General features: G+C 43.3%; 1 protein-coding gene across 1 annotated transcript; it reads left to right on the top strand.

Annotated features, from left to right (window-relative positions):
- Window positions 1-7,541: 7,541 nt before the first annotated feature.
- Window positions 7,542-8,336, top strand: LOC100246479 (fasciclin-like arabinogalactan protein 11). The gene is made up of 2 exons (XM_019221539.2): window positions 7,542-7,641; window positions 7,693-8,336. The coding sequence occupies exons 1-2, from the start codon at window positions 7,542-7,544 to the stop codon at window positions 8,334-8,336; spliced, it is 744 nt and encodes a 247-aa protein (XP_019077084.1).
- Window positions 8,337-9,880: the final 1,544 nt, after the last annotated feature.

The following is a 9,880-nucleotide window of genomic DNA, read 5'->3' as shown; positions in this document are numbered from 1 at the left end:
TCTCCGGACAGGAACTTTACCCGAAGATTCTAAACAAGCGCACAAAATCCGGGTGCAGGCTGCCCGTTTCACCCTTATTGGGGGGCACCTGTACAAGCGATCCTTCACAGGGCCTTATCTTCGTTGTCTTGGGCATTCAGAAGCCAGGTATGTGCTAGCTGAATTACATGAAGGAATATGCGGAAATCATGCGGGAGGACGATCCCTAGCACATAGAGCTCATTCACAAGGGTACTATTGGCCAACAATGAAGAAAGACGCAGCAGCATATGTCCAAAAGTGTGATAAATGTCAGAGATATGCTCCCATTCCACATATGCCTTCAGCAGCGTTAAAATCGGTATCAGGCCCATGGCCTTTCGCGCAGTGGGGCATGGATATAGTGGGACCCCTACCAGCAGCACCCGCCCAGAAGAAATTCCTCCTTGTCGCCACTGATTACTTCAGTAAATGGGTAGAAGCTGAAGCATACGCAAGCATCAAAGACAAAGATGTCACCAAATTCGTATGGAAGAACATTGTTTGCCGCTTTGGAATTCCCCAAGTCATCATAGCTGACAATGGTCCACAATTTGACAGCATTGCATTCAGGAATTTCTGTTCGGAACTAAACATCCGAAATTCATACTCCACGCCGCGTTATCCTCAAAGCAATGGGCAGGCGGAAGCCACAAACAAAACTCTAATCAATGCCTTAAAGAAAAGGCTTGAGCAAGCCAAAGGGAAATGGGTGGAGGAGCTACCCGGCGTCCTATGGGCCTATCGAACCACACCCGGACGGCCAACAGGAAACACTCCTTTCGCCCTCACATATGGAATGGATGCAGTCATCCCCACTGAAATAGGTCTCCCTACTATCCGGACTGATGCAGCAAAGCAAAAAGACGCCAACACGGAACTAGGAAGAAATTTGGACTGGACAGACGAAGTCAGGGAAAGCGCATCCATCCGGATGGCAGATTACCAACAAAGAGCATCAGCGCATTACAATCGAAAAGTCAGGCCCAGAAACTTCAAAAATGGTACGCTAGTACTTAGAAAAGTTTTTGAAAATACTGCTGAAGTAGGCGCAGGAAAATTCCAAGCCAATTGGGAAGGACCCTACATAGTGTCTAAGGCAAATGAAAATGGAGCCTATCATTTACAAAAGCTAGATGGCACTCCGTTACTCAGACCATGGAATGTGTTCAATTTAAAGCAGTATTATCAGTAGAAAGTGTACACGAGTGCAAATGAGAAAGAAGTAAGTTTTATTGATATGAGTAAATGTAATTACAAAGAGACATCCGGACCACGAAAATATACAGAAGGAAAAATTACAGCAGAAAAATTGCAAAAAGAGATAAACTATCAGGGAGCAGGTTTCTCATGGAGCTTCTTTTCTTCACTTGGAGGAATTGAAGGAGTATCTCGCTTTATACCGTTCTTCTTCATGCAGCAGCGATACCCAAAGATAAATGTATCATCCACTTGTTTCTGGTAATCCGCTGCAAGTTCCTCCCTTTCCACAGCAAACTCCCGTTCAAGTTCCTCTTTTTGCACATCCAGACGCAGCTGCAAGTCTTCCTTCTGTTTCTTTTCATTCAAAACTTCTGTCCGGAGTCGACTCAATTCATCCCTTAGCCGGGCTGCCTCACCCTCCGCCTCATGAAGGCGGCCCGCAGTTGATTCTTCTCGACCCTTTGCCTCAGCCAACTCCACCCGGAGGGCTTCATTTTCCTCTCGCAGGGTGGATAGACTGGCCTCAGCCTCCTCCGTTCTCAGACGCAGTTGATTTTCAATCTCTTGGTGCCGAGAGGAGAAGGTCCTCATATAGTCTGCAGTCTGCAGCAGCTGAGTAAAAAGATCGTGTTGTTGAGACATGCTGCGGAGGCCCCTCACCAGCTGACACACAAAAGAAAAGCAAAGACATAAATTACACTACAATAAACACATCAGTGCAACAAAAAATCAAAAAGCAAAAACACAAGACAACGATATACCGTTTCTATCATATCAAACATCTGAGCAGAGGGCTTGATGGCTTTCCAGTCAGGGGTAATCTGCTTTAACTTAACCTCCAACTCCGCGTAGCTGAAAGGGCTAGCAAGAGCGGCATCGTCAGCAGATTCCTCCTCAGGTGAGGAAGCAGAGGGTAACTCTTGTCCCGGAATCGGAGCCCCCATATTTTGGTCCAGACACATAGGTCCGGATGCATCCTCAGCCGGAATTATTGCCGGGGCAGCTGAGGTCTCAGTAGCCATCTCCACCTCGCTTCCATCCGGATGAGCGTCATGAGCAGAAGCGCAGCTAATTTCAATCTCTTGCTGCCGCTCTTGAAGCCGCTCAAAGAGTCCGGACTGTAGATCGCGCGTCAAACGCAGCTTCTTGAGGGGAGGCCCTTTCACCAGGACTATAGCCAGGCGATCCGGGTCGTCGGAAGGCTGACTTTGGCTTTCTGCTCCCGCTTCCTCCAACGGGGCCGTTTCAGCTGCATCAGCATCCGGATTAAGGTTGCCCGGACGATTGATAGATGCAGCTTCCTCAGCCACGTTAGCCAGACGCGCAGCCGCGACCAAGGAAGGACCTGAGTGATTCAACCCCGACATGCGTCCGGGGCCGCTTGAGATAGAGTGCGGAGCAGCATTTACTGGCTCCTCTATCATTACTTCCCCCTCATAGGTAGTTTGGGGAGGAGGAAACTCCTTGGGAGGAGTGGGTTCCTTCATGTCCTTCCCATGCTTCTTCACCAGCTTCCCCCTTTTTCCTGAAGTTTTCTTTGGAGGAGAGTCCGGACCCCGCTTCTGTCCGGGAGCCTTCCGGATAGTGCCTTCAGTTTTTTTCTGATCTCTATCCTCCAGGAGCTTTCGCCGCCTTTCAGCGTCAGCCTCTTTGGCTTCCTGATAGAGGGGGAGCTCCTTCACAGTATAATGCTCCCCAGGCACTATCTCATCCTTTGCCAATTTCCTAGGAAGAATATTGATAACATATTCCTGGGGCTCCCGGACGACCTCCGTCAAATTCCGCGCGGAAAGCAATGTTTTGTAGGCCCTCTCCTTGGGGTCTATTTCAAATAATTTGCAGACGCAGGCAAATGACGCCTTTTCCACCCAATCCACAAGGTGGCCCCTCAATTCCAAACCTGCATTGTCAGCAACAAAGGGTGAGAATTCTGTCCGGAAAAATCAGAAAAAATCAGCAAAGCAAAATCCGGATAAAAAATCGCAAAACAAGATTACCCGGGATTTGTAAGGTATAATTCGGAGAAAAAGGCCTCGACGGATGCTGCGATAGCCCTGCCCATCCACCCCAGACTGCCACCAGCCCCTTCGCCCCTCCCTTTGTCGAATCTGGCAGTTCTGTCACCATTTGAAGGGAGGGCAGGTGAGCGGACACACTGAAGATATCATTCTTTGCTTTCTTCAGGGAATAGACAAAGAACAATTCCAGTAGCGTAAGGTCGAGGCTGTACAGCATGTTGATAATGCTGCATCCCATCAGCACCCGGACAAGGTTGGGATGAATGAAGATGGGTGGAATCTGAGAGAAGTGGAGGAATTCCTTGAACAAGGCTGGCAGAGGGAACCGGAGCCCCGCGTTGAATTGTTCCTTTGTGAAGAGGATAGCGTTTTTTCCACCTTTCTCAGTGGGAATAGCCGCCTCCTCGTTCACCAGGTCTATCAATACGTCATGGGGGATGCGGAATCGCTCCCGGAACTCCTTCGCATTTAGTTTATCTATCGCCTTTTCGCCAGCCTCGCTGACCCGGACAGACGAAACAGTCTTTTTTGGAGCCATTTCTTATCACAAAGCCAAAAGCAAAATCTACACGCAAAAAACAATGCAAACGGTCCAGACCAAGCAATCAGAAAATACACAAACTCAAAGCAGTCAGAAAAACCCCTCAAAAACCCCTCCAAACAAACAACAAAGTACCAACATTAAACAAACAATTGCAAGCGGCTTGTTCAAAACAAAGCCAGGAACCAAGTTTGAAAAACCGGCAAACGCAACCAAAGGAATGACAATAGCAAAAGAGGTACGTACCAAATAGAGCTCTGGAGAAGAAGAACGGTTACTCTCTCGGTATAAAATCACCGGCAACAAACAAACGAGGTCGTTCGAAGTTTTTCTCAGAAAAGCAAAGGACGCAGAAAAAATAAGAAGAAGGAAGGCTCTCAAGAGAATGCAGTAGAAAAAATACAAAAAGAGGTACAGTGCCCTATTTATAGCAGGACAGCCCCTCGGAAAGCCAAACCAACAGCCGTGTTATCATTGAAACGACATATTGCCTGGGGATACACAGGGTCGGCGGCTCGCCATAAATGCCTTTTTTGGCTTCCGCACCCCCACTCGCCACGTGGCCAAGTTAGACGAGTGGACTTTTTCAAATTTCAAAAACCCAGTTATTTTTAACCCGCCCATTTTTTGGCAAAATAGGCAAGTTAAAAAGGGGGGCAATGTAGGGACCCCTCTCCTTGGGAAACACGTGGCACGCGGCTCATGGTGACGCGTGGCACGTACTGTCAGCCGGACCATCATCATCCGGATTCCCCTACAGATACGTATGGTGCGACTATCCTATCCGGAACCCCCCAAGGAAAGACAAACAACGTTTCAGCTTCTCCTATCCAAGGAAGAGCAAACGACGCTGGCAAAACGTAGACACCCGGGTAGTCTCCACAAACACATCCGGATATTCAGCATGATCCATCCGGATATAAATCGTCTGGATGGTCAATTAAAGTAAAGCGAGTCTTACACGCAATCACAACAAGCAGCCATGGCCCACATCCCATCACCTGCAGAATGAGAAGACAAGAGGAAGTGACAGCAAGTCACTTCCCACGATCATTCTGCATAATCGCTTCCCGCGATCTCTGACAGCCGCATCACCTACCATGGTCTCTGACAGCCATTCGTAGGATGATAGTGCTCCTACTAACACCTATTGTCATCATCACAACAGAAAATATCTCCCCACCATTAATGAGAGGAACAGTACCCCTGAAGCTGTATATATATGACTTCACACGAAGAAGAAAGGAGGATCTCCTGGTAACCTCTTGACACCTAGTAAAAGGCCAACTGCCTCATATATCTTATTCTCTTACCATGGCTAACAACATCATCGGAGGGTGCATCCGGACACCCTGTCCGGATGCCTTTTTGCAGGTACAACCACTGAATCAAGAACCCCTTGTGTGTTGAGAATCGCGTGTCCATCCATCTAGCAGCAACGTGGCCCACCTAATACGCGAGGTGACAACACAATCAGCAGTCAATTTAACATTTTTCTGGTGAGGAGGTTGTATTTTGGCCATATTAGTTGGGTGGATAGTCTGATTAGACAGCTATTCATTTTCAGTTATGTTTAAATTTCCTTTTAAATCTTTTGATAGATCTTGCTTGATACTAATTTCTGTTGGATGTGATTTCACACCAGGTTTAGCGTTCTGGGCCATTTTAATGTGCTCCTTGGGTCCGATGGTCGCCACGCTACCAATGGGCTCGTTTGGAACTTTTTGCCTTCGTATTCAATAAGCGTAAATGCAACTATCCTTCTCCATAAAAGAGTCGACCAAATTAATATGCGATTGGCTGGAAAGAAAACAAAATCTAACAAACCATGAAATATATATTGTGCAATATTCTACATCGCATTGAAGGGAAAGTTCTTGATACGATATATGTATGAATTCCTTTTAACATTGTACACGAGATTTAAAATTGTGAGGACCTTTTTGGGTTTAAAACGAACAATATCTACACGATTAGGTGCAGATCGTTACTAATTGTATTAGAATCAATTCCCGATTATAGTGTGGAGGTTTGTTTGGTTCCATAAGGGGTGTTTATTTGTCTGACCTCATAATCTTATGAAATAACAATGAGAATGTTGTGTCTACATAGGGGGGTGTTTTGTGATATTTGACATAGAATAAGGAAAAAAGTTTTTGATGTTATATATGTATGCATTCCTCTTAAACTTGTAAACATGTTTTAAAGTCGTGAGATCCTTTTTAAGTTAAGAGTGAACAATATTTACATGGTTGGATGCAGATCATTACTAATAGTATCAAAGTCAGTCCTTGATCATAGCGTGAAGGTTTGTTTGGCCTTATAAAGAGTGTTTATCTGTTTGACCTTATAATTCCATAGGATACAATGAAAATGTTTTGTTTATATGGGAGAGTGTTCAATAATATTCCATATCAAATAAAGAAGAAAGTTCATGACGCTATATATATATATATATATATATATATATATATATATAAGTTTTTCTTAACTTTGTAAACGCATTTTAAAACCATGAGAACCTTTTTAGGTTCATAATATACAATATCTATATGGTTAGGTGCAGATCATTATATATTATCCATAAAATATCATCAAATTAATGACAAATTAACTTTCATAGTGGTATTCACATGTAGTTTAGGTGAAAAACCAAAGCAACCATGAATTGTTCTTAATTTCTTAATATGTTACTTGGGTTTAAGTCTCAATCATGAAAGGGAATTTCTGCAGACAGAATTTCAACTAAAAACCATATTTTGTGCCAAGAAGAAAATGCTGCCAAAAAAAAACAAAAATAAGGAGAATAAAATAAGAGAATGAAAGCAAACAAGATACAAAAACACACCATGATTTTACCTAGTTCAACGTCAACCTAAAGTCTAGATCTATTTCCTAAATAAATATCAAACTTCGCTCGAGGGGAAATTTTCGTGTAAAAAGCCTCCTATCAATGAACCTATCTGCAGGTAGGCAATAGGCCTTGGGTGTCCCTTCAGTAAACAATCAATGAACCAATGTGTAACAATATTGTACATGTTAGGCATATTATCATTAATTAGTTTCATTTGGTGAACACTGAAATGGACAATATATTTCTAGGCTTCCAGCAAAATGTGCAAATGACAAAGGATACGCTTATACAAGTTAGATAATGTCAAACAAACAGTACTGTACTAACCAATTCCCACATAATGTTTTCTCCGGCACATCATACAAAAATATACCACATATGTGGTGTCTAATGATCCAACACACTTCCTACCAGATTCGGCACGCAGAAATTTGAGACTGTTTAGGATGACTAATTTACTTGATATGCTCGGTAGATCGATTTGATTGTAATCTCCTTCTATATGGTCATATATTTTACATATGGCATTCACTGAGAAAACAAATCCCGAGTGTCTAGTTATTATACGGTGAAGACCCAGTATCTCCATGCTACACTAGACCCTCGCACACTTGAATTGCATACCCTGCTGTTTTTCCTGCCTTGCGAAGCAAACTATACTGGATGTTTTAACAAAACAACATCCCATCTCTCTCTTCCTCTACCTTACAAAGATAGATGGGATATTGAGGTTCTCTTGCCAACTTCAAATGCAGCCTTGCACCAACTTCATGCTCACTTCCCATCTCACCCCCTAAATAAAACCCCGTTCCCCTCCATGCATACTCATCCAAAATCACTCGTCTCCACTAATTTCTGGAAGCAACAAATTTTGCCACTCTACACCAAAAGAGCCTTGAAAAAAAGGATGAAGCAGCTTCTCTCCCCAACTCTTCTTCTGTTGATCCTCTTCCTCCTCTGCACTACAACTTATGGTCAGTCTTTGGCACCGGCTGCAGCACCTTCAGGTGCCACCACAACTTCTGGTCAGTCTTCACCACCAGCTTCGTCACCTTCAGGTCCCACCGATATCGATGTAATTCTCGGAAAGGCCGGTAAATTTACCACCTTCATTGGGCTACTAAAGAGCACCCAGATGGATTCCCAAATCAACAGTGAACTTCAGAAAAAATCCAACCCTGGCTTCACCATATTTGCGCCAACCGATAGTGCCTTTGCAGACCTCAAAACAGGTACTCTGAACTCATACACTGACGAGCAGAAGGCCGCACTGACAAAATTCCACGTACTACATTCTTTCCTTACTATCTCACAGTTCCAAACCGTGAGCAACCCGCTGCACACAGAGGCAGCTGCTAATACTGAGGAGTTTCCACTGAATGTGATAGGCAACGGAACTCAGGTGAACATCACAACAGGGCTTGTGAATACAACAGTGGACAGCACAGTATACAGTGATGGTCAGCTTGCTGTATATGAGATCAGCCAGGTGCTCCTTGCGCAAGGTATCCTCAGACCTCAAGCACCAGCACCAGCTCCTCTACCTGCAAAGCCTAAGAAGGCTACTCCTCTTAATTCACATGCTCCTTCAACGTCCACCACCGTTTCTGTTGATTCTTCTGGTGCGACGGGCACCCTCCACTATGCACCACTTGTTGTATCGATCGGAGTGGCTGTTATTACCCTTATGCATCTGAACTGAGGGGTTGATTGATGAATGAGGATATGGTGTGATGTTGCATGCAGTGTGCCTGTGTTGTCATGATTTTCGTTTAATCAAGTGATTACCTTACGTTTGTACTCAACTCAAGAAACTGACATGTAAGAATAAGGCCATTTTTTTTGGTTTATAATTTCCAGTGAAAATTATTGCCAAAATATTCTCCTATATAGTTGAGGTGTTAGCAAGGGGATGGTCACGGCTGAGAAAGTAAAATGGCTTAAACTTGCTCCCTTCATTATTCACAAAAACACTTAAAAGACTCTCATGCGGAAAAACAAAAAAGTCTACAAAGATATATAGAAGGGCAATTACACAAATGAATAATTTCCAAGTTATTGATGGTTTGGTTTTATTGTGCAAACTAGACCATCTGAAAGCAACTTCCACTGACATGTGATGAATCAAAAGCAGAGAGGTTGCTGTGAGAAGCCCACCAATACGATGGACAGCCGGGGAGTAGTGCACAATTCAATCCTAGGGCTAGCTACATTAGGCTTCTTAGAAACCCTAGCTCTAGTGACTAAATTTTTATGTGACCTTTTTGTATATCAATATGATGGCTTCAAATAAAATTCTCTGTTTGAGTAAATTGAAAATTTTGTGGCATGTTTAGAATATTTAATATTAATTGAATAAAATTTGGCAAGAGATTTAACCAGTGAACCCAAATTTCTATTAATATAACTATGGTGATAGAGATTGGTAATAATTTTGTTTTACAAATAATCTCACGGGTGGTAGTCTCTAAAGGATTGAGTAGGAAATTTTGAAAAGTAGGGCAATGCCTAAATATTTAAATCATTAGAAAAATATCTTAACCATTTTCAAGTCTATGAATTGAATTCTCTCATCCTCTTAAAGCTTTATTTCTACTCTACCCTAATTGAGTACAATTAACAATGCTTAGAGACCTAGAAAATGAGAGGAAAAATGGAATGTGCTAGTTGAGTCTGGGAAGGATGAGGTCGTTCCTAGTTGGAACTCAAATCTCTAAATATATATAACACCATCTCTACTCATCATTTGTTAAATTAGTTTACCCTACAGCAAGTAGTGTTACTAGATCGATGCACTGAGACATTTAAGCTGAGGAGCTCGATGCGGGCAATAGGATGGGATATATCCCACCATATGATCTGCTCCTTCGGCGGGCAAGGACAGATACTCAACCGAAGTAATCTCTATCAGGGATTGATGCTGGAACTGAGAGAGTCATCCTAAAAAAGATTACTATTTTTAGAGCTTCATGGGTACATCAACCAGTTTGGCCCCTATTTTTCAACTTTATGGGTGTGCCGGGAGGATTGATCGTCTTCTACCCTCACTTCCTCAGCATGAACCTTTTTTATTTTTATCTTCTTCACTTGATAAAGAGTGAAGACTGAGGCTATTATCAATTTGCATACAACGTACGCATCCATGAGAAATTCAACAAAAATTTTGGATGGGCAGGCAGAACGGATTTTGATGTGATATAAGTACAGCTTCACTGAAGAACAGATCCACCGAACCCAATATGGAAC

Source organism: Vitis vinifera, chromosome 8 (assembly GCF_030704535.1).
Source record: "Vitis vinifera cultivar Pinot Noir 40024 chromosome 8, ASM3070453v1".
NCBI classification, from domain to species: Eukaryota; Viridiplantae; Streptophyta; class Magnoliopsida; order Vitales; family Vitaceae; genus Vitis; species Vitis vinifera.
This window is presented reverse-complemented; position numbering and strand designations above follow the sequence as displayed.

Coding starts and splice junctions, on each gene's coding strand:
- LOC100246479 (XM_019221539.2), top strand. CDS start 7,542: ATGAAGCAGCTTCTCTCCCCAACTCTTCTTCTGTTGATCCTCTTCCTC. Junction 7,642..7,692: donor ACCGGCTGCAGCACCTTCAG/GTGCCACCACAA, acceptor CGTCACCTTCAG/GTCCCACCGATATCGATGTA.